This window comes from Giraffa tippelskirchi, chromosome 13, assembly GCF_054371585.1.
Source record: "Giraffa tippelskirchi isolate mGirTip1 chromosome 13, T2T-mGirTip1v1.2.pri, whole genome shotgun sequence".
NCBI classification, from domain to species: domain Eukaryota; kingdom Metazoa; phylum Chordata; class Mammalia; order Artiodactyla; family Giraffidae; genus Giraffa; species Giraffa tippelskirchi.
The window spans coordinates 5,963,519-5,987,160 of NC_137287.1; the positions used below are offsets into that span (position 1 = coordinate 5,963,519).

At 44.6% G+C, this 23,642-nt stretch overlaps 1 protein-coding gene across 31 annotated transcripts in view; it reads left to right on the forward strand.

The window, feature by feature from the left end:
* STAG3 (STAG3 cohesin complex component) overlaps positions 1 to 23,642 on the forward strand; it is a 28,214-nt gene that overhangs the window by 473 nt on the left and 4,099 nt on the right. The window contains exons 1-29 of one of the 31 annotated variants that reach the window (XM_081555988.1): positions 39 to 122; positions 1,566 to 1,754; positions 3,042 to 3,144; positions 3,525 to 3,638; positions 6,726 to 6,853; positions 7,496 to 7,596; positions 7,883 to 8,087; positions 8,503 to 8,654; positions 12,414 to 12,487; positions 13,703 to 13,826; positions 14,314 to 14,412; positions 14,598 to 14,677; positions 14,996 to 15,103; positions 15,350 to 15,464; positions 15,617 to 15,722; positions 15,903 to 16,006; positions 16,245 to 16,337; positions 16,447 to 16,536; positions 16,786 to 16,986; positions 17,105 to 17,175; positions 17,282 to 17,369; positions 17,840 to 17,920; positions 18,005 to 18,097; positions 18,238 to 18,406; positions 18,515 to 18,651; positions 19,431 to 19,532; positions 20,047 to 20,195; positions 20,450 to 20,578; positions 20,677 to 20,834. In XM_081555988.1, coding sequence (XP_081412114.1) covers positions 6,736 to 6,853; positions 7,496 to 7,596; positions 7,883 to 8,087; positions 8,503 to 8,654; positions 12,414 to 12,487; positions 13,703 to 13,826; positions 14,314 to 14,412; positions 14,598 to 14,677; positions 14,996 to 15,103; positions 15,350 to 15,464; positions 15,617 to 15,722; positions 15,903 to 16,006; positions 16,245 to 16,337; positions 16,447 to 16,536; positions 16,786 to 16,986; positions 17,105 to 17,175; positions 17,282 to 17,369; positions 17,840 to 17,920; positions 18,005 to 18,097; positions 18,238 to 18,406; positions 18,515 to 18,651; positions 19,431 to 19,532; positions 20,047 to 20,195; positions 20,450 to 20,578; positions 20,677 to 20,834 — 2,947 coding nt within the window. In that variant the 5' untranslated portion in view covers positions 39 to 122; positions 1,566 to 1,754; positions 3,042 to 3,144; positions 3,525 to 3,638; positions 6,726 to 6,735. Of the gene's footprint in view, positions 1 to 38; positions 123 to 1,565; positions 1,755 to 3,041; positions 3,145 to 3,524; positions 3,639 to 6,725; positions 6,854 to 7,495; positions 7,597 to 7,882; positions 8,088 to 8,502; positions 8,655 to 12,413; positions 12,488 to 13,702; positions 13,827 to 14,313; positions 14,413 to 14,597; positions 14,678 to 14,995; positions 15,104 to 15,349; positions 15,465 to 15,616; positions 15,723 to 15,902; positions 16,007 to 16,244; positions 16,344 to 16,446; positions 16,537 to 16,785; positions 16,994 to 17,104; positions 17,176 to 17,281; positions 17,370 to 17,839; positions 17,921 to 17,989; positions 18,098 to 18,237; positions 18,407 to 18,514; positions 18,652 to 19,430; positions 19,533 to 20,046; positions 20,196 to 20,449; positions 20,579 to 20,676; positions 20,835 to 23,642 lie in introns of those variants that run through there. The other 30 variants (XM_081555956.1, XM_081555965.1, XM_081555968.1 and 27 more) reach the window with 30 other exon arrangements.

The window sequence follows — 23,642 nt, forward strand, 5'->3', positions numbered from 1 at the left end:
CCAGAGGGAATCACCTGGCGCGTGTGCCGGACGGGGGCGTGACCACCGAGACCTAAGGGACCCAAGACGGTGACTTTTCCTCAACGCTGCTCGGCCAGAAGTCGCTATCCCGGGGTGTCACAGTGAGGCTCCCCTCTCACCCAGGCGTTCGCCGTCCCCCACTCCAGCCCTGAGGGAAGACCCTCCCTCCCCCATGGCTGCTTCCACAGAGGCCAGGAATCCCAGCCCCGAAGACTGATAATCACTCTTTTGAGCGGTTAGACGGCTCTGTAACCCCAATGAAGTAGCCCAGGTTGGGGTACAGAGCCTCTCTGGAGAAGTGGAGAACGCGAGCTTTCTGTGACTCCTTCAGCGTTTCTGGCCCAGTTGTGATGGCGCCTACAGCCCCAAATCGTTAAGGCAGTCCGGTCCTTGTCAGGGGGCAGGTTCTAACCTTGCAGAAATGGAAGTTTATGTGCTTCTGTAGGGGGATGGGGGATTATTTTCTTACTTTTCTTGTCTTTTGTTTGCCCCGTGGGAGCTGGTTCCGTTTCACAGGCTCCTCTGAATCGTGGGGAGAGAAGGGTGTGTTTTGAACTAGCCTGGTGTGTGCCTTGCTCGAGGCTTGGGGAGCAACTTCAAACCCGAGGATGGCGTTGGGGCGGTGGCGTCTTTAACTCACTGATGCCTTGGGTCAGGACCCTTTCGGTCGTTTTTTAAGTTTTTTTTTTTTTTTTAATTGACGTATTTTTTAAAAAAAAGGTTTACAGTGTTGTGCCAATCTCTGCTGTACAGCAAGGTGACTCAGTTATACACAGACATGCATTTTATTTTTGACGTGGACTATTTTTGAAGTCTTGAAAAGAATAATTCTAGTTATTTATTTTTGGCTGGGCCTTCGTTGCTGCCAAGGCTTTTCCCTAGTTGTGGCGAGCAGGGGCTACTCTTTAGTTGCGGTACCAGGGCTTCTCATTGCGGTGGCTTCTTTTGTTCGGGAGCACAGGCTCTAGGCCAAGTGGGCTTTAGTAGTTGCGGCTCCTGGGATTTAGAGCACACAGGTTCGTTAGTGTGGCGCGTGGGCTTAGTTGCCCCAGCATGTGGGGTCTTCCTGGACCAGGCATGGAATCCATGCCACCTGCACCGGCTGGCGGATTCTTTATCACTGAGCCACCAGGGAAGCCCCATTTTTAAAATCCTTGTTGGTAACAGTATTGCTTCTGTTCTACATTTTGGTTTTTTGGCTGGGAGGCATGTGGGATCTTAGGTCCCTGACCAGGAATGTTACCGTTGCCCACGCCACCCCCATTGGCAGGTGAAGTTTCAACCACTGGACCCGACAGGAAAGTCCAAAACATATACATTTTTTTTTAAACATTACTGTTTTCCTTATGGTTTATCCCTGCATAAACCATAAAAGCTGTGCTTTTCTGTTTTTTTTTTAATTTGACATATAGTTGATCTACAGTGTATTATCCCTCTCATTTTGCCCCCCCCACCGAGTTCCAGAGACATTCCCCATGTAAAGAAGGGGGATCCTTGGAGCTGGGAATGGAGACATTCCCCCCTCTTCTCTTTCTTTCCCGAAGCTGGACCACTATGCCCACCCTTCGGTCGTCCTCCTCCCGGTACCAGAGCTCCTCCTCCCCGAGCAGCGCGTCTTCGCCGCTGCGCAGAGCGGTAGCGGCTGGACGGAAGAACGTGTCTGCTTCTTCTAGTTCTTCTGTGTCTGTCGCTATGCCCTGCGATGATGGGGGCTCGGAGCAGACTTCAGAGGGGTGAGTGGAGTTGGTGAGAAATGGTTGCGTCCTCCTCAGGTTTTTCCCATTTTCATTTTCCAAACGAGCAAACTGGCAACACGTGTGTGACTGTGAAAAGCTAGGAGATGCTGTGCTGGTTCAGAACAATGACCCACGCCTGCCCCCAGCTCTGCTGGGTGCTTTTCGGCTGCCCTAGGTGTTGGAAGCGTCAAGAATAATCCATCCTGTTATAAATCCATCATCCATCTTGTTTAAACTTGTCCTGAACACGTTTATATGTTCAGCAGGGACAGCCTCTGGTTAAGGGCCCAGACATGAGGGAAAGGGAAGAGAGTTCTTTATTTGGTGCCAGAAAACTAGTATATCCTTTTTAGTTGGTGTCCTGTAATTCCTTCATTTGGGGTTATAGAAACAAGTCCTTATCTGTTAGCATTTATGAGCTTATTCTGTGACGGTTATCAGAGTACACCTTGGGTTTTTTAAAAAAATTTAAAAAAAATCTTTCCAGGAAAAAAATCTCATACAAAGTCTAGTTTATCCCCTGGTAATTTTTTTTTTTATTGAGGTATAGTTGATGTATGATATATAAGTTTCAGGTATACAACATAACAATTCACCATTTTTAAAGTTTATATTTCAGTTATAATTATAAAAATATCCCCTGGTAATTTTAATTGGCCTCTTCTAAATCATTGTGCTGTTTAGGACTAGGTTATATCTATTTTGTATATTTTAATCAGTAAGAGGTGACTTTGTTTTAAGGGCTGAAATTTAACACCAGGCACATATTAATCTCCTGTCTGTGTGTTAGTATTAAGTATTAATCAAAGACGACTTCCTGACCCATGCTACTTTTTCTCTACACAGCAGTGATCCCCCTGACTGCCTACGTGAATATCTTTATCTTTTTTTTTAATGTGGATATTAGGAAAGAGTTTGGAGAAGGAAATGGCAACCCACTGCAGTGTTCTTGCCTAGAGAATCCTGTGGACAGAGGAGCCTGGTGGGCTGCTGTCCATAGGGTCACAGAGTCGGACACGAATGAACTGACTTAGCAGCAGCAGGAAAGAGTTGCTTCATCTCCCTCAGTGCCTCATTCTTCATTTCCAGTGCCGCCTTAAAGTGGAAGTTTTCCTTTAAGATGTTGTCTCTACTTCCTGACAACAGTCAGCTCATTTCTCCTTAAAATCTGAATATATTTTTCTCATGGAGAGGGGTGTACAGTTAGAGAAACTATAATTCATTTACCCTTTTATATATAGGGACTAGGGTGTTGTATCTAAGCAGAACCACACTCCTTCATAGGGATAGTGAATCTTTATCAGCTGGTGAAGGCAGTGATTTCGAAGACAGCTTGAGACGAAATAGGAAGAAGAGAGCAGCAAAACGTCCACTGAAACCAACCGCAGTGAGTCAGTTTTGTTTTTGAACCTGGTCTGGGAAGCAGTGCAAGAAAACCTAGAAGAGGCTCAGCTGATATGCTTGATGAAAGGACAGGGCTTAAAGAGTATTAAGGGACAGAAGTAGGAAGAAGGCAGATTTTGAAGAGTGGAAAATACAGTATTAGGATATAGAGGAAGAGGAATGGGGCTAAGGAACTTTTAAAAGGGGATAAGGCTAGAAATAATAAAGTTTACAATATAAAAATCGTTGATTTCTAAGCTGAGTCAGTAACTCAACCTCTGCTGTGGAATTGGCAGCTTAAGCCTAACTGTGATTTTGATGAGAGTAAGTGTTAATGTCACTTTTACGTTTTAAAAACATTCATGATTTCTTTTTACTAACTAGGCAAAACTTCCAAAGAAGAGGTCCCGAACAGTACGTACTCATGGTCAGAAAGAGTCAGAGCCACCAGCCATTGATCTCTTTGATGCTGTGAAAGGTGCCAAAAGTGACATGCAGGTAAAACAGAGTATCTCACCTCTGTTTCTTGATACTGTCACATTCCTTGTTGGGTGGAATGATAAGAACAAATGTCTACAAACTTGATTTAGTGAACATAACTGGTATCAAGAAAGGCAGATTAGGCCACAGGGTGAATCCTTAGAGTGATGTAAGGGAGATCTTGCATGAGGGGGAATGTTCCTTTCCTAACAGTATCACAGATGAGGGTGGGTCTTGCCTTTATTGATTGATGGAACGGGCAAGGAGAGGCATTGGATAATTTAGAGAAGCAGCTTGGATTCGGGTGGCAATGTGTTCACCCCTGTCACTTTTAGCTCCACTTTGACAAACCTGTCCATTCTGCCTGTGTCTCCTTTAACAAGAGAGATTGGTTTACATTTATTGTCAGTAATGATACACTTCAGTTTATTTCTACCATCTTATGTGGTTTCACTTTATCTTGCCTTTTCTGTTTCTCTTTCCTCTTCTCTTTTTTCCTCTTGAATGTTTATCTCATACAAGAACCTAAGCACATTTTAATTCCAGTTAGACCTTACAGTTTGGGGGTTTTTTTGGCAGTGCCAGTGACTTTCAGGATCTTAGTTCCCTGACCAGGGACTGAACCTGTGCCCCATACAGTGGAAATGCGGAATCCTAATGACTGGACTGCCAGGGAAGTCCCCTTACACGCTGTTTGTTGTGCAGTGTTTTAGTTCTGTCCTTTTCTTCTCTTCCAAATAGACGTCATTGTTTTAAATAATGTTTGTTTATACTTAATCTACATTTTAATCATTTTTTGTTCATCATTTCCTCTTTTAAAAAATATTTATTTGACTGTGCTGGGTCTTGGTTGTGGCTCTCAAGATCTTCAATCTTCGTTGCAGAATGCAAACTCTTAGTTGCATCATTTCCTTTCAAACCTGAAATCTTTCACACAGAATCATTCTCTTGCTGTCCAAAGTTTATGTCTTAAAATTTCTTTTAGATAGAATTTATTAACAAACTCATTGTTTGCTTGTATAAAATGTCTTTTACCCTTGTTCTCAAAAGATTCAGTTCAGTTTAGTCGCTCAGTCATGTCCGACTCTTTGCGATCCCATGAACCACAGCACGCCAGGCCTCCCTGTCCATCACCAACTCCCGGAGTCCACCCAAACCCATGTCCATCGAGTCGGTGATGCCATCTAACCATCTCATCCTCTGTCATCCCCTTCTCCTCCTGCCCTCAATCTTTCCCAGCATGAGGGTCTTTTCAAATGAGTCAGCTCTTTGCATCAGGTGGCCAAAGTATTGGAGTTTCAGCTTCAACATCAGTCCTTCCAATGATCACCCAAAAGATTGCTGGGTATCAAATTCTAAGATGATTTTTTGTCTCGGCACATTAAAAAGATTATTCCACTGCCTTCTAACTTCCTGTATTGCTGTTGAAAGTCAGCAATCAGTCTAAGCGCTGTCTAATACAACAATCTCTAATGATGGAGATGTCTGTATCACTGTTGTCTGGTATAGTATTCCACCAGCCATACGTGGATTTTTGATATGTGGCTGGTGTGACTGAGGAACTACATTTTTAATGTTTGATTTAATTTAATAACCATATACGGCTGGGACTGTTTGTGTGCACATCTAACTTGTAAATGTTTTTGTTTGTAAATGTTAAATGCATGTCCTTTGTAAGTAATTTTTTTTTTTTTACTTTGACAGTTTTTAAGACTTTTTGGCTTCTTATGTATTAGACGATGTTCAGAGGTATAAACTTTTCTTTTCATGCTTGAGATCAGTTAGGTTCCAGGCTCTGAGGCCTGGTGTCTTTGGACAACTATGCAAAATTCTTTTTCAACGTTGCCTCTTTCTCATTCTGTTAATCCACTTCTGGAATTCAGTTAGACATCATTAGAAACTCTCGCTCTATTCTCCATGTCTTAATAACTTTTTGGTTATTTTTATTTGTCTCTCTGGGCTTTGATGTCTTGATTACTTTGATGTCTTTGATTACTTTCTTTGATGTCTTCTGCTTCACTCATGTTGTGCTGTATCCAATCTGTTTTTAATCCGTTCATTGAAGTTTCAAATTCTATTTATTATATTTTGCACTTCTGCACATTTTGTTTGCCCCCTTTCCAAAGTTAATTGTTCTTAGCTTGTATTTTCAAGCTTCTCTTTTATTTAATCATGGAAATAATAATTTTACAATCTGTGATAGCTGCAGTGTTTGTGTAATTCTGCTGGAATTACATTGTTTTACTTAATGTTTGTCTGCTAATTGTCAGTTTTAGTGCCTTGTTTCCTTGTTGGGGTCTCTGTTGCTGTGTGCAGGCTTTCTCTAGTGGTGGCGCGCAGGGGCTGCTCTCTGGCTTTTCATTGTGGTGGCTTCTCTTGTCGCAGAGCATGGGCTCTAGAGTGCAGGTTTCTGTAGTTGTGGCATGCATAGGTTTATTTGCCCCATGGCATGTGGAATATTCCCAGACTAGGGATTGAACCCGTGTCCCCTGCATTGGCAGGTGGATTCTTAACCACTGGACCACCAGGGAAGTGTGAAGAATCACTTAATTTAATTAAATTCTGATAGAAATTATTTTGATTTTATTGGTAAGGTGGATCTGGACTGCAAATCCAGATATGGGAACTGGCTTATGGTTAGGAATTCTGAAGGAACAATTCTTTTTTTCTTCTACCCCACACTAAGGTCATAACAAGCTAATTGTCTTGCTTTCTCTTCTGATCTGTAAATTTATTTCTCATTCTTGCTTTCATGAAGGTGTGCCTCTTTGCAGGAGCCTCCTTTTGGACTACTCTCTTTGGAAGCCCTTTAGCCTCTGTCTCCTGTGCTCTACATTCTATGCATCCATCTGGACAGAAAGTTAGGGTTCCCCGGCTTTAGTAGACCCTCAGCAAAAGTCAGCTTGCTTATCTCCCAGAATTGCTACCTTCACTTCCATTTTTGGTTTTATGGAACTCTACCTTTCATTCTTGTTTAGTAGTACATTTTAAAAGATGTTTTTAGTATTTTAATCAGAAGTTTAGATGCTTCCATTAGGAAGCTTATACAGAATTTCTAGTCTATCATATTGCCAGAAGTCGAAATCGTGCACGCTGTTTTCCTAGTCTTTGGTGGATGAGTGGCTGGATAGCTACAAGCAAGACCAGGACGCAGCATTCCTGGAGCTCGTTAACTTTTTCATCCGGTCTTGTGGATGTAAAGGTGAGGAAACTTTACCCTTTTCTAACCCCCAGCCTTTTTCTCTTATAACACTTTTTCTTTGTGAATATGAGTAGGATTAGGCATTCCTAAAGAGAGAGGGTAAAGTGTAAGAAAAGTTTCCCTTATTTAACTAGTATCAACTACACTGTTGATTGGTAAATAGGGAAGTGATCCAGTAATGAAATGTATTGGTTTGGAGACAGAATCCTTTGGAGAAAAATAAATAAACATACTAATGGGATGATGTTTACAGATTTGGACCATCAGACTTTTCTCTGAGTGATCTTTTATTTTCTTATCCCTTATTTCTCATCCATTTCATCTCATATTTCTCTACTGAAACTGTGGCCCCAGGTCCCCAAAGGCCATGACCTAATTTACTGGGGCAGATAGTCTTATAAGATTGCAGGTTGTATTATAAGAATCTGGCATAGTTTTCTTGCTTTCTTTTTGTTTGGAATATTTTTTTTTAAACTGTAGTTTTCTGCTGTTTGATTCCCTGGGGTTTTCTAGACAGGTTGCCTTACATCAGATATTCCAGTTAGATGGTAGCAGATTTATGATTAGGATTCAGGTCTTCTGAGTCCCCACCTGAGCTCTTTTCAATATATTTTTAAGATCATGTTCAAATGTATATGTAAATGGTCATGGTATCTGTTATTTTCCTTCTAAGTACCTCATCTCCTCCATTCCTCAGGCACTGTGACCCCTGAGATGTTCAAGAAGATGTCTAACTCAGAGATCATCCGGCACCTAACCGAACAGTTTAATGAGGTGGAGGACTATCCAGGATCCTCTTGCCACTCTTATTGCAAAATATAAGGCCCATTACTCTCTCCTTTTTGACTCTGGGAAATAGGATAGCTTTTAGAAGGAGGGGTTTAATCTCTTGGGAGCAAAAGGGACCTATACACATTATCCGAATATGCCTACAGAGTTGAGAATAAGATATAAGAGATACGTTTTTTTTTTACTGTATGGTTGGGTTTTGACATCCAGTCCCTATGACTCCATGGACCTGGTAGTAACTCTCCCATCTTTTACATAAACTGTTCTTTAGGACTCAGGAGACTATCCTCTGACAGCTTCAGGCCCATCCTGGAAGAAGTTCCACAGCAGCTTCTGTGAATTTGTGAGAACATTGGTCTATCAGTGCCAGTACAGCCTCCTCTATGATGGCTTCCCCATGGACAACCTCATCTCCCTGCTCACTGGCCTCTCAGACTCCCAGGTCCGTGCCTTCCGTCACACTAGCACCCTGGCTGGTAAGCAGTCACTGTTAACTCTGTAAATGTTCTCATAGGGGTTGGTAGAACTTCCCTCTGTTCTCTAGTCCTGGGTCTTCTTTCTGCCTGCATTCTAGCTGTTTACTTCAAGGTCATGTTGATTTTGTCCTGAACCTTCATCCGGTTTCTTACTAGTGGGATTGTAAAAAGGGGTGGATCACAGTGACAGTTTCCAGCTTTAACATATTTCTCAGAGCTTACTGAGAACAGGCTAAGGATTAAAAGAAGCCCAAAAGAGGGAGAGAAAAAGCCCACTCCGCAACAGTGAGTCTTAGGATTTTAGGGTCACCTGCTCTAGCTTTGCTTTTTCACTGCCCCTTTTTCCTTCGTTTTTGAACATACCATCCCTCCTCTCACTTAATGATTTTCTTATCTTGTTTTTATTGACTCAAAGCCATGAAGCTGATGACCTCCCTGGTAAGAGTTGCCCTCCAACTGAGTCTGCACAAGGACAACAATCAGCGTCAGTATGAGGCTGAACGGAACAAGGGGCCGGGACAGAGAGCGCCTGAGCGACTGGAGAGCCTACTGGAGAAACACAAAGAGGTGAGACATTTCCCCCGCCTCCCCCTCCTCTCCTGGCTTCCATCACAGCTGCTTATCACACCACCTTATCAGTCCCCAAGCTTCTCTCTTCCAGGCACAGCGCCCAGGCAAGCTTTCAGACTGTGAATGATGGAGTCTGGCAATAGTTTAATAGACCCATCCTGTTAGAGGTCATTGTATGTTCAGCTTGTTTCTGGGATGTGGGCTCGATAGGGCATTTCTAGTTCAGAGTAAATTTTAAGAGTTCTCTGTAATAACACTTTTGCTCAAATTTCTATTGTCTGCATTCATTATCACAAGTGTTTTAAGTGTTGTGCCTGCATCTTGTGCAAAGAATTAAGCATTGACTTTCATCTCAAGTGTATGATATGCAGGAGTGCTGGGAGGCCGACTGCTGATGGAGGAGGCCAAGTTTTCAAGGAATGGAAAGGACACAGGCCTGTCATTCACTCCTGGATTTAAATTCTGTTCCAGTTAGCTACTAGCTCCATGGCCTTATGTAACCTCTAAGCTTGAAAGTGTCCTTTCCTTTCAAAAGGGGGTAATTATTTTTGTGAAGACTAAATGAGGTGAGTAAATTGCCTACTTAGGCGCACAGTAGGTACTTGCTTTGATTGCTTTTAAACCTGAAGGCAGAGGACATAACCCCCAACAAAATCTCTTACACTGTGTAAACCTTCAAACAGCTGTGTATGTCATGAGACTTAACACTGATTTTCCCCTCACTCTTCCAGAGTATCTGAGACCATGAAGTTGGCAGGACTCACCATGTCTCACTGTGCCAGCTGACTTCTTTTTCAGCTCTCACCAACGATCGCCTCCATGCTAAATCATTAGAGGAGGGAACGTTCTACTTCCCGGATTCTCTTGCTGTTTTCACTGTCAGTGTGATCTTAAACTGTATATATATTAAGTCTGTCTCAAATCTTGTATACACTCATGTGATTGTTTTCTTTGGACTTCTCTGGCTCTTGCTTCATCAGTTGTAGTTTTACTTTCTGTCTTTAATTTCTCCCTCCCCACTGGTTTCCTCTCTCCAGTTATAAATGTATATAAGCGTTTGAATCTATCCTTAATCCTTCTCTATAAGTTACTCCATTTCTATCCTTTTAGTATTTCCTTACTTCTTTAATATCCAACTGAATCCTTTTTGCTACCTAGCTTCTATCCCCATTTTTTTCTTTCAAATTGTTCTCTCCATACCAGTAACTTCTTAATCCCTGTAGCCAATGGCCTTTTTTCAGTCTCCCTTTTTGACTTACGTAGAATTTGATATCAATGGACCCACCTTTCTTCCTTCCCTCTCTATCTTTCCTTTTCCTTTAAATATGAAAATCTTCAAATGTTCAAAAAGATATACTGGTAGAATGAACACCACATATGAACTATCTAGATTTAACAACTAGTATTTCTTTCAGTCACTCAGTCATATATTTCACTATACTTCATCTGTTTTTTTTTCTTGCTATTTTTTAACTAAATTGTGGATGTGTGTGTGTGCTCAGTCATGTCCAATTCTCTGCGACCCCATGGATTGTAGCCCTCCAGGCTCCTCTGTCCATAGGATTTTCCAGGCAAGAATACTGGAGCCAGTTTCCATTTCTTACTCCAGGGGATCTGCCCATCCCAGAGATCGAACCGCATCTCTTGCACCTCCTGCATTGGCAGGCGGATTCTTTACCACTGGCGCCACCTGGGGATATTTTAACCTAAAGATTTGAATATGTCCTCTAAAAAATATGTTCCTATATTATCCCAATACTATATTCCTATCCAGAAACATTAACAATGATTCCCTAATATTTTCTAATCCCAACTCCTATTTAAAATTTTCCATTTGTCCCCAAAATGCCTTTTCAGTTCAGTTCAGTCGCTCAGTCATGTCTGACTCTTTGCAACCCTATGGACTACAGCACGCCAGACTTCTCTGTCCATCACCAACTCTCAGAGCTTGTTCAAACTCATGTCCATCGAATGAGTCAGTGATGCCATCCAACCATCTCATCGTCTGTCATCCCCTTCTCTTCCTTTCTTCAACCCTTCCTAGCATGAGGGTCTTTTCCAATGAGTCAGCTCTTCGCATCAGGTGGCCAAAGTATTGGAGTTTCAGCTTCAGCATCAGTCCTTCCAATGAACACTCAGGACTGATCTCCTTTAGGATGGACTGGTTGGATTTCCTTGCAGTCCAAGGGACTCTCAAGAGTCTCTCCAACACCACAGTTGAAAAGCATCAATTCTTTGGCGCTCAGCTTTCTTTATAGTCCAGTTCTCACATCCATACATGACTATTGGAAAAACCATAGCTTTGACTAGACAGACCTTTGTTGATGAAGTAATGCCTCTGCTTTTTAATATGCTATCTAGGTTAGTCATAGCTTTTCCAAGGAGCAAGCGTCTTTTAATTTCATGGCTGCAGTCACCATCTGCAGTGATTTTGGAGCCCAAGAAAATAAAATCTCTCACTGTTTCCATGCCTTTGGCTGGTTAATTCCAGCCAGAATTTAATTAAGGACTGTGCCTTTCATTTGGTCTTTTGTGTTTCTTAAGTCTCTTTTAATCTTGTACAGAACCTCTGCCCCCTGCCTTCACTTTCCCCTCAGGATATTGATTTACTGAGTTGGGTCAGTTGTCTTCAAGAATGTCGCCTTGCCATTCTGCTTCCCTGTTACCTGTTAGGGTAACAGATAACATCTAATCTAGGGTTTCTCAACAGATAACATCTAATCTAGGGTTTCTCAACAATGCCATTTAGGAGGCTGTCCTGGCATTGTTTCAGCATATATGCTCAGTTGTGTCCAACTCCTTGCAACACCATGGACTGTAGCCTGCCAGACTCCTCTCCGTGGGGTTTTTCAGGCAAGAATACTGGGTGGGTTGCCATTTCCTCCCCCAGGGATCAAACCCACAGCATCTCTGGCCTCTATCCACTAGGTGGCGGTAGTACCCCGGTCGTAATAAACAAAACTGTGTTCAGACTTTGCTTAAGTCCTGTGGGAACCCCAAAGTGAGAATCACTGATCTAATTGCTTCCTTCTCTCTTTTTTTGTTCCATTTCTTTTATGAAACAAATTGCATTTATTTAAAAAATTTTCCCAATTGATGTTCGTAAAAAACCTGCATAACTACCAGCTAGGACCTCTGAAGAGCCAAAGATGGTCAAAATAACAAGACACAGAAGGGATATTATTTTTTTCAAAACAGAAATCTCTGAGGCATTAGTTGACTATACAGCTTCTTCCAGAATTAGAAGGTTTAACCTTTTTCTATTCTGATAACTTATTGGCTACATTTTCTTTTTCTCTGCTTTAGACTGATGAGCTTAATCACTTTCATTTGGCAACTCCAGCTTTCTCATCAGCTTTGTATTTTAGAGGTATCTTACCGCCTAACTTCACCGGGCTATCCACTATCACATGTGGATGAGTAGGTGATATTCTTCCCCAAGGTATCTAACCCATACCCTAAAAGGAAAGCAGGAGAGTGGCTTGTAGCTTTCATATCTTATTTATAGATGTGTATTTTTCATGTGGAGAAAAAAGTGATTTGGGGAGATAGAAGTATTGTGAACATGTGGGAAATAAAGCTACATGACCTGAAAATTAAAAAAATAAGGTTTAAAAGGGAACATAGGATATAAGAGGTTCAGACTATGCCGTGTAACTAATAGGGAGCAGGTGGATGTCGTATTTTTCTAATATTTTTGTGGCTGTATACTGTTGGGGGACATGAGAGATTGACCTGTTCCTCCCCATCCTCCAGCTTCAAGAGCATCAAGAGGAGATTGAGGGGATGATGAATGCCCTTTTCAGGGGTGTCTTTGTACATCGGTACAGGTGAGTTACTGGGTTCCTCTCAGTGAAGCAGTTGGGTCCTCAGTTATGGAGTCTGTAGAAATAACAAGGTCCTCTCCTAACCGTGTTACCTGGTTAGGCCCACAGCTAGCACAGCTGGGAAAAAACTCTTTAACAAATGTTCCAAATTAGATTTAATTTATCCCTGCCTACAAAGGATCGTATAAACTCTTCTGGGAGGGAAGATAAGAGCATAAGGCATTGATAAGTATTCTTCTGCTCCAACTTTGCCCAAGACCTCCCCTCCCCCATCTTCCTGGTGCTGGAGCCTTGAGAGGACAAGAGGAGAGAGCCCAAAGCAGGGCCTTTCTGAGGGTTTACAGCTCTGCAAGCCTTTTCCCAGCCCACTTCACCCTGCCTTTCACTGTGCTAAAGGCTTTTGCTGCTACTGCTGCTAAATCGCTTCAGTCGTGTCTGACTCTGTGCGACCCCATAGATGGCAGCCCACCAGGCTCCCTCGTCCCTGGGATTCTCCAGGCAAGAACACTGGAGTGGGTTGCCATTTCCTTCTCAAATACGTGAAAGTGAGGTCGCTCAGTCGTGGCTGACTCTTAGTGACCCCATGGACTGCAGCCTACCAGGCTCCCCCGTCCATGGGATTTTCCAGGAGAGAGTACTGGAGTGGGGTGCCATTGCCTTCTCCATGCTAAAGGCAGGGGAGTTTTATACTGGGTAAACAGCTGGTAGAATTAAGTTAAGGCGTGTCCGTATTTGTGTCTCACCCTTACCTAGATTTCAACCTCTGCCTTTTCAGAACCCTTCAGCTGATTTAGTCTTTTCTTGAAGTGGAATCAACACACACACGTGGATATGTTGTACAACATAGGGAATAAACCCATCGTCTTAAAATAAATGGAACATAATCTTGAAGAATTATGAATCACTGTGTTGTACACTTGAAACTTATGTTGTAAATCAGCTGTATCTCAGTTCACCACACACGCAGTTTGGCTGATAGTTAAGATTCCAAAATCAGTTTTTAAAAGGGGCATGGAGGATAAGTTTTAATGATTGGTTACAGAAGGGAACTGTTCACTTTTTAATGTATTTTATTTACATTGGGAGGAGGAAGTGAAAGGGCTAGTACTTGATGTTTAGTCAAGAAAATGGACTCTTCTGTGACAAACAGATATCTGCTAGGATGGAAAGTGAGTTTGGAGAGAAGGTGAAAAGGGTCAGTTTTGTCTTTGTGCCTAGGGATGTCCTTCCTGAGATCCGTGCTATCTGCATCGAGGAGATTGGGTCTTGGATGCAGAGCTACAGCACCTCTTTCCTCACTGACAGCTACTTAAAATATATTGGCTGGACCCTCCATGATAAGGTGAGAGTTTAGTCGGTCCTCTTCCCTGCCCCGGGATGCTTCAGCTCTTCCTGATCTTGCCACTTAGGTGTTTCACTTGTGATCAGTGATGAACTCATCAAGACACTGAACCTCAAAACTCCCCTAGTACTGGGGAGGGTCGGAGAAGTTAGGGGAGAGAAGGGTATATTTAGGGGATTAAATGCCATAAAACAGAGTTGAGGGGAGAAAGACTTTCCCTATGGAAAGGCAAGAAAGTTATTGATAGGGTGGTAATACAAGTGCTGGGGTGGTAGCCAAAAGATCTTTTAATCAGGATTGCTGAATTCTGCTGAAAAGGAAGTTTTGGGTTTTAAGTGAGAAGACAATTGTTCATTCTCTGAGACATCTCAGAGTCTTCAATATAGAGGACACCCAGGCCCAGCATGAGCGATCTGAGAGGGAAGTACGGAGATCCAGCGGGGGTAAGTAGAGGAGGAGTCGTTCATATTTCCATTCTCCTCAGTAGCATCGAGACGTGCGTCTGAAGTGCGTGAAGGCTTTGAAAGGGCTGTATGGCAACCGAGACTTGACTGCACGCCTGGAGCTCTTTACCAGCCGCTTTAAGGTAAAATCAGGACCGTGCTCCTGTTCCCATTTCCTCACCTCATTTTTCCACTTCTATTGCTTTTATGTACCCATGGCTATCCCAGTATCTGCTTCTACACCCCCTCTTTAAGAATCTCTCAAATTCTAAGAGGATGGTGTTTGGGGATGGATACAAGGAGGTACTGAGTGATGTTCTCCTTACAGGACCGGATGGTTTCCATGGTCATGGACCGAGAATATGATGTGGCAGTGGAGGCCGTTAGGTTGCTGATACTTATCCTCAAGTGAGTCCTGGGAAGTGGAGAGACAGGCATCTCAGGGTTATCTTTTCAGTATCAGGCCCTTCCAGAGTCTCTCCCTCCACCCATTGTAGGGTGACTCTTGTCTGTGTACAGGTTGGAAGACAGAGATCATTCCCAAGTTGCAAGAGCTCCGGGGGGAAATTTCCCATCTTCTCTAACTCTCCATATCCCTGTCTCCCATTCTTCTATTTGCACGCTCTTTGTGAGTTAATCCTGGTTGCCTTTGCCTTGTTTCTAACCTTGGTTGTGCCAGAGGACAACATCCATATCCACCTGCTCGTTCTGCTTTTCTCCCGGCAGGAACATGGAAGGGGTGCTGACAGATGCAGACTGTGAGAGCATCTACCCTGTTGTGTATGCCTCCAACAGAGCCCTGGCCTCTGCTGCAGGGGAGTTTCTGTACTGGAAGTGAGTGGGGCTCCTTTTGTTTGTTTCTTTAACACCATCTTCTGTTGGTTTCTCTCCATCAACTGCTGCTGCTCCAAGCTCCCCTCCCCAACCCATTAGTCTCCCTTGGTGTCTCCTTCCCTCCTCAATTCCTTGAGACTTTCCTTAGCTCTGTGTCTCTTTCTCCTCTAATCCTCTCCCTCCATGGTAACTTGTACTCCTTCCTTTCTCCTGTGCTGTGCCCTTTCCCTGTGTCCCTTCTACCAGGCTCTTCTACCCCGAGTGTGAGACAAGAGTGGTGGGCGGGAGAGAGCGACGCCGAAGTCCACGCACCCAGAGGACTTTCTTCCACATTCTGCTGTCCTTTTTTGTGGAGAGTGAGGTGACGTATGGAAAGGAGCTGTTGGGCTAAGATGCACAGGTAGAGAAGGATGGGAGCTGGTTCTACAGGAAGGGGAGAGATGATTCATTGGGAGCCACTTCTAGCGTGTTAACACGTGGCTTCGGTAACTTAACATCTGCCTCCTCCCATAGCTCCATGACCACGCTGCATACTTGGTTGACAGCCTGTGGGACTGTGCAGGGCCTCTGCTGAAGGACTGGGAGAGTCTGACAAGCCTGCTGCTGGAGAAGGACCAGAGTGTGTACCAGCTGGTAGCCAGGGAAGGGGACCTCTCCCCTCCTTGTAGGAAACCAGGAGAGATTTCTCTCCTGACTTGTAAAAGGCAGAGGTCATGGGTGGTGGGGGTGATGGAGGGGGTTCTTAGGGATTGGGGGTGGCAAATCTCTGAATCTGTGTTTTCCATCCTCCTGATCCCAGACCTGGGCGATGTACAGGAGAGCACGCTGATAGAAATCCTTGTGTCCAGTGTCCGGCAAGCTTCAGAGGGCCACCCACCTGTGGGGCGGGTCACCGGGAGGAAGGTACAGCATGAGGGGTGCGGGGGTGAGGGTTGTTGATAGTGTTAAATCCAGGCAGGTACTGTCTGTCCTTACCCTCAAGTCTTAGGTTAGGGTGCTCCTTCCTCTGCCTCTCAAAGAATTCCGTTTCTAGCAAAAGAAATCTGAAGGGAGCTGCTTATCTTCCTAGGAAAATAAGATTATCAGGCAGAGGAATACACATACAGACACCTTTCCGCCATCCCCAAATGACTAATTTCAGGGCCTAACCCCAAAAGAACGTAAGATCCAAGCTGACGACAAGGTGAAGCTGACTGAGCACCTCATCCCCCTGCTCCCCCAGCTCCTGGCCAAGGTAGAGGTGCCTCACGGCCCAGCCTCTGGGAAAGAGTGGGTGGAAGGAAGTGGCCTCCAAATTAGCCGTGTGGCAGGTCGTAAGTAGGCTTCCCTCTCAATCGTCGCAGTTCTCGGCTGATGCAGAGAAGGTGGCTCCCCTGCTGCAGCTTCTCAGCTACTTCGACCTCAACATCTACTGCACCAGGCGCTTGGAGAAAGTGAGGGGGGAGGACGACACATTGCCTCTTCCTTGCTGCTCTTGTCCTAGAGCCCACGATTCTACTGCCAGTACCCGGTTTTTCTTAAGGACATAGATTCTAGAAAAACCAAGAAGCCCCCCTGTCTTAGGCATCCTACCCTTGCCGTTTCACGCTTTCCGTGCTGTCGCCTCTCTCCCCGTCTCTGCCCCTCCGGAGGCGCCCCCCAGCTCCCCCGCAGCACCGTCTCCTCCGCCTGTTCTCTCGCAGCACCTGGAGCTGCTCCTGCAGCAGCTCCAGGAGGTGGTGGTGAAGCACGCGGAGCCCGCAGTGCTGGAGGCTGGCGCTCACGCCCTCTATCTGCTGTGTAATCCTGAGTCCACGCTCTTCGCCCGGGTGGACTTGGCCCGCAGCCAGCTGGTGGATCTCCTGACCGACCGCTTCCAGCAGGAGCTTGAAGAACTGCTTCAGGTTGGAAGTAGGGCTACGTGACAGGACTCCCCAGACCTGTGTGGGAGAAGCCACGGGACGGGGCTGTGGATCCGCGAGTTCTCAGGGAAATGCCACGTGGACCTCCTTTCTTCCTCAGTCGTCCTTCCTAGATGAAGATGAGGTGTACAGTCTGGCAGCCACTCTGAAGCGCCTCTCTGCCTTCTACAAGTGAGCAACTCCCCTCCTCCCTCTTGTATGGCTGCCGGTGGCTGTGGGGTTGACTCCTCTTCATTCTGTTCCTGTGTAACATTTCCCTCTTCCCGCCCCCACAAAGCGCCCATGACCTAACCCGCTGGGAGCTTTATGAGCCCTGCTACCAACTCCTCCGAAAGGCTGTGGACACAGGAGAGGTTCCTCACCAGGCAAGTAGACAAGTTGGAAATGTGGAAGCAGGTGGACTTTTAAGGGCCCCATGTCCTAGGTAGCCACCTCGCAGGTGGTTCAGTCCCAGGGGTGTGGGACGGATGAGAGCGCCATCGTGTGGGTCGTTCCTTCTGTCCTGCTCTTGGGAGGCGAATGTACTTCTCCAGCACCTGAAAACAGTCGTTCTCTCTGGCTTCTGGGGAGTCAAGGATAATATTGAGGGATTCTAGGAGACTTTAAGTCAGGAAGAGGTGGCATTCATTCCTGCTCAGGATAGAATCCTCTAAGACTGTCCAGAATCACTTTTTTCCTCACCAGAAAGGGAAGTAGATCTCTCCTCATCTCATTGTCTCTCTTCTGGTCTGCTTTTTTCTTCCTTCCTTCCTTCATGTGTATCTGCTTGTCTGTGTCTCTCCCCGCCTGCCCATTACTCGACTGACCTTTGCTTTTTACCATGTGGTTATTACAGGTGACCCTTCCAGCCTTGACTCTTGTCTATTTTTCCATTCTTTGGACACTAACCCACATTTCTGGGTCAGATGCTTCCCAGGTGAGTGTGGGTCCGAGGAGGGGGAACAGGAATGGAGCGCCAGTGTCTTCTTCATCCCTTCCCCTGAAGTCCTTGTCTCCACAGAAGCAGCTGTTGGGTTTGAAGGGCAGGATGGTGGCCTTTTGCGAACTCTGCCAGAGCTGCCTCTCAGATGTGGATTCTGAGATCCAGGAGCAGGTGAGCATCTGTCAAGGATGCACATCGTCTGTACCTCGCCCCCATGGTCTGAGGAAACCCATCCTGAGGGGAAGTTAGCAGTATAATTTCTGTCATGGTCAATTTTCTGTCCTTTTTAAGCATTCTTTTTTCCCCGACAGGCTTTTGTCTTGTTAAGTGATCTGCTTCTCATCTTCAGCCCTCAGATGATTGTAGGGGGACGAGAGTTCCTCAGGCCCCTTGTCTTTATTCCTGAAGCCACTCTGCAGTCTGAGCTAGCCAGCTTTCTCATGGATCACGTCTTCATCCAGCCTGGGGAACCGAGCAGTGGTACCGGGGCTCAGGAAGGGTTTGGGGCTCAGGCCTGCCTCGGGCTTGGAGGGCAGGAGGCCTGAACTGTGATTCTGACGTTTCCACTCTGCACTTGGGGTGAGCCAGGTCATTCCCAGGAGGATCACTTACAGATTGAGCGGCTGCACCAGCGGCGCCGCCTCCTGGCTGGGTTCTGCAAGCTGTTGGTTTATGGGGTGCTGGAGATGGACGCAGCTTCGGATGTTTTCAAACACTACAACAAGGTACTGCAGGGCACCAGGCAGAGCCCAGCTCTGACCCATGACCTCAGACACTAGTGCTACAGAAAGGGTGGGGGCAGTGATAGTGCCAAGCTTAAAGCAAAGGTTGGGGGAAGGCCCATAGTTTAGAGTAAAGGGACAAAGAAAAGAGACTTCGTAGTAAATAATTGTGGGAAAAAAGCTGTCAGGAAGAAATTCTTTGGAGGGAAAATACCTTAATCTTTCTGTCCAGAATTTTTTTTTTTTTTCTTTCTGTGAACCTAGTCTGTGGAATGGGGTAATGCAAGAAAAGAAATAAAAAGAACAGAAGAGGGTTCAGTCCTTCCAAGGTACCTAGATACCTACCTTGGTCTCCTCAACCCACCATCATGTTGATTTCTATTTATTGAGTACCTAGTATCCCAGGCACTAAGGGCTCCTCAGTGAACAAAACAAGTCAACAGTTCTGCCCCCTGGAGCTTCGGTTCTGGAGGGAGAGACAAACAGCGAAGGTTTCAGTGCAGTGACAGTGTGTTCTGGCAGGTTTACTACTCTTCTCTAAGAAATGGACTCCAGGCAGGGTTTCTTCCCTTAATTATTTGCCTAAACTGTGATTTCTCTGGGGCTTTGTCCCTACTGGCTGGAGATGTGGTCTAGTATGAGTTGTTTCATGCTGAGATTCATATTCCCTACCTGAGGCCCTTTTGGAAGGAGGTAATAGTTAGGGCTGTGAAGGAAAAAATCAAAACAGAAACAGTCTTTTCCTATGGTCAACATCATCTTCTCCACTTCCTTCCCATCAGTTCTACAATGACTATGGTGATATTATCAAGGAAACATTAACCAGAGCAAGGCAGATTGACCGAAGTCACTGTTCCCGAATCCTGCTGCTGAGCCTCAAGCAGGTACCCCTTCTGCCTGGGGGCCTCAGGCCTTCTGTGCCCTCCCTGTGGCCCACCCCTAGCTGTTCAGAGCATGAGATTTTTCAGAGCAGGAAGTTTCTGACTTACTTTGACTTTTATTTCACATGACAGTCTCCTTCATAACTAGTAGATCCATAAAAAGTAGTTTATTTTAACTGTTGGGGCATTTTCTACCCCAATCCCATAGAACCCCTATGTGACTTAGCACGTGGGAGCACCAACAATAAAGTGATAGGGAATTCCTAATTTTCTTCTAGTCTGTTGTCTCTCAGCTCCTTCAGTTACTACGGACATTTTAATTGTTACAGAGCATGGTGAAGCCTTCTCTGGTGCAAGGCAGTCAGGAATAGGGTCAGTGTCCTCAGAGGAAAGAAAGGGTAAAAACAGCAGATGGTGTCCCAAGCCCTTTAGAATTTCTGGACAGAGAAAGGAATGCTGTACTTCCTTGTTCTATCTTGTTCCTCCCTTCTCCACGTGTGCCATGTCTCCTGGACAGTTATACACAGAACTGCTGCAGGAACAGGGGCCCCAGGGCCTGAGTGAGCTTCCAGCTTTCATCGAGATGAGGGACCTGGCCAGGAGGTTTGCCTTGAGCTTTGGACCTCAGCAGCTACAGAACCGTGACCTTGTGGTCATGCTACACAAGTAAGGAAGTATTGGTGGAAAGCAAGGTACTTGAATCTTCCTGAGAGGGCTGAGCCAGAGGCTGTGTACAGGGTCAGCTGGGAGTGAGGTCTCAGAGGGAGGGTCATCAGGTCCAGAAGTAGCAGTCCCATGGGTGAGCGGTATCCCTGGGCGACAGGTTGGGTCCAGAGGGAGGAAGCACTTGGACAGGATGCTCAGCCCTGGGAGAGAGTTGGGAGGGGCCTGTCTTCCTAAAATGATTCTGCTCAACCAAGGGAAGGCATCGAGTTCTCCTTGTCTGAGCTTCCTCCAGCTGGCTCCTCCAGTCAGCCCCCAAATCTGGCATTCCTGGAGCTCCTTTCGGAGTTCTCCCCCCGACTCTTCCATCAGGACAAGCAGCTGCTGTAAGTTAGGGGTGGGTGGATAAAGTGTGGGTGAGAGAGGACGGGTGTGGTGAGGGCTGTGACCACTTCATCCAGGCTCCATCCCGCCTCTTTCTTAGACTGTCCTACTTGGAAAAGTGTCTGCAGCGTGTCTCCCAGGCACCTGCTCATCCCTGGGGTCCAGTCACCACCTACTGCCACTCCCTCAGCCCCGGAGAGAACACGGCAGAGGCCAGCCCTCAGGGCTACCCCCGCTCCAAGAAGAGGCGAGTTGAAGGTAAAGTGCTATGAATGTGGGTATCAGGGTGCTCAGTGCTACTGACTTGATTGCCACTGCTTGTTAGAGAAGACTCTTGAGAGTCCCTTGAACTGCAAGGAGATCCAACCAGTCAGTTCTAAAGGAAATCAGTCCTGAATATTCATTGGAAGGACTGACGCTGAAGCTGAAACTCCAATACTTTGGCCACCTGATGCGAAGAACTGACTCATTTGAAAAGACCCTGATGCTGGGAAAGATTGAGGGCAGGAGGAGAAGGGGACGACAGAGGATGAGATGGTTGGATGGCATCACCAACTCAATGGACGTGAGTTTGGGTAGGTTCCAGGAGTTGGCGTTGGACAGGGAGGCCTGGCATGCTGCAGCTCATGGGGTCGCAAAGAGTCGGACACGACTGGGCGACTGAACTGAACTGAGTGAAGCAGCATATGGTCTTTTGCCTCTTTCAGAGTCTTGCGTTTGGCCAAATAAATATTCATGGAGCACCCACTATCATTAAGGCTACTCATTTTCTTCAAGGTTTATCTAGCAAACTAAAAATAGCCAACTTCTATGAAAAATTAAATAGAAACTAATGATAACACCAAAGATTGAACTAAAATCTGTACATTTATGATGCCTCTTGTTGACATAGTTATTTTGCAATTTTAAAAAAGTTTATACAGTCTTCATTGCAATTTTAAAAAAGTTTATACAGTCTTCATGATTTTTTTTTAGTCTTCAAATCATTACCTGTCATATTTACATAAGTTTTTTCTTTAAAGTGAGTTTCATCTTGTGATAATACGCTAGAAATCACAAATCTGAGGTGTAAGTTTGTTTTCTAGTGTACATTTTAAAATACTAGTAGTCATACCCCATTCCCCCAGGTCTAGGCAGTGTACTTATCTATTTCTTGTCTCTGGGTTTGCTTATTTTAGATATTTTATGTAACTGGAATCAGAGTCTGTGGCCTGTGTGTCTTTTAATGAGCATGTTTTTAGGGTTCATCCATTCTTAGCATTTATCAGTACCTCATAACTTTTTATGGCTGAATAATATTCCATTTGTATGGATATGTCATTTTATCCATTCATCAGTTAATTGACATTTAGGTTGTTTCAACTTTCTGTTAACGCATGATGCTACTGTGAACATTCACGTGTAAGTTTTTGCATGGATGTAGGATTTCACTTCTCTTTAGATATATGTAGGAATGAAATTGCGGGATTATATGGTAACTCTCTGTGTAACTTTGTGAGGAGCTACTGAACTGTTTTCCAAAGTGCCTACATCGTTTTGCAATTCCTACAGCAATTGACAAGGGCCCCAGTTTCTCTACATGCCAACACGTGTTTATTGTCTGTCTTTTATTTTATCTCTTAGTGACTGTGAATTGGTATCTCATCCATTATAGCTTAAATTTGTATTTCCTTAAGTACTAATACTGTTGAGCATCTATTTCACATGCTTTTGGCTATTTGTGTATGTTTTTTAGAGAAATATCTATTCAAATTCTTTGCTCATTTAAAAATAAGCTTGTCTTTTTATTGTTGAGTTCTTTGTCTCTTATCAGATATACAGAAAAAATTTCTCCCATTTTTTGTTGTCTTTTCATTTGCTTGATGGTGTCCTTGAAATACAAAAGTTCTTAATTTTGATGAAATTCAACTTACCTGTTTTTTTGTTGTTTGTGCTTTTGATGTCATATCTTAAGAAACTTGCCTAAAGTCACAAAAATCTATTTCTGTGTTTTCTTCTGAGAGTTCTCTAATTTTAGCTAATACATTTAGGTCTGTGGTCCATTTTGAGTTAATTTTTGTGTGTGGCGTGAAATACAGCGTGAATTCTTTTTAAGGTCTTCTGTATACCGCCTAAAATTACCCTTCATACCACCAGGAAACTCAGCTTTTAATCAGTAAAGTAATACTTGTTAAGGACCTACCATATGCAAGATACTGTATTAGGTGTTTTAGAGGCCATGACGGATTCTCAAGCAGCTTACCATCTAATAGAAAAGAAAGAAAATACATTTATAGAAAATCTGAGCTGTGAAGTCACTAGTAAGTGATAACTTCCCTGGGGTTTAACAGATGACTGCTGTAGAATTCAGAGAAGAAAGGTATCATTTTATGTTCAGTTGATCTGTGAAGGCTTTATCAAGGAGATGGTATTTAAGCTAGATCTTGAAAGATGGGTAAGGTTTATATAAGCTGAACAGAGGAAGAGTAAGTACCATGGGCTAGAAGATTAGCACAAATAAAACGAAGGTCAGCGTTTGCCAAAGCACGTAAATATATAGATTGGTTTGCCTAAAACAGAGGGTTTGTAAAGTTAGGATAAAACTGAAAAAATTGGTTCCATTGTTCATTCATCATACTTACTGAGCACCTTCCACTCAGTTGTGCTTGGGATGCAGGAGTGAGCTTTCTTTGGAATAGTGTCAGGTAGTGATGTGCTGTGGAAGAGGGCTGTGGGGAAGGTGTAGGGACTGCAGTCTTAAAAAAATGATCAGGGAAAGCCACAGAGTATGAATGCAGGGCAAAAACTGGAGAAAGTGAGAGGGGGTGCCTGGTGTATATCAGAACAGCAGACAAGGACTTAACCTGGCGGTCCAGTGGTTAAGACTCTGTGCTTTCAATGCAGGGGCTGTGGGTTCAATCCCTGGTCGAAGAACTAAGATCCCACATACAACACAGCCAAAAAGTGAAAAAAAGGGCAGCTAAGGGAACAGCAGACAGGAGGGTGCAAGTGGTCCAGAGGCCATGGTGGGATGTCTCTGGCGTGTTCAAGGAATAGGTAAGAAGGCAACTATTGCTGAGTGGAGAT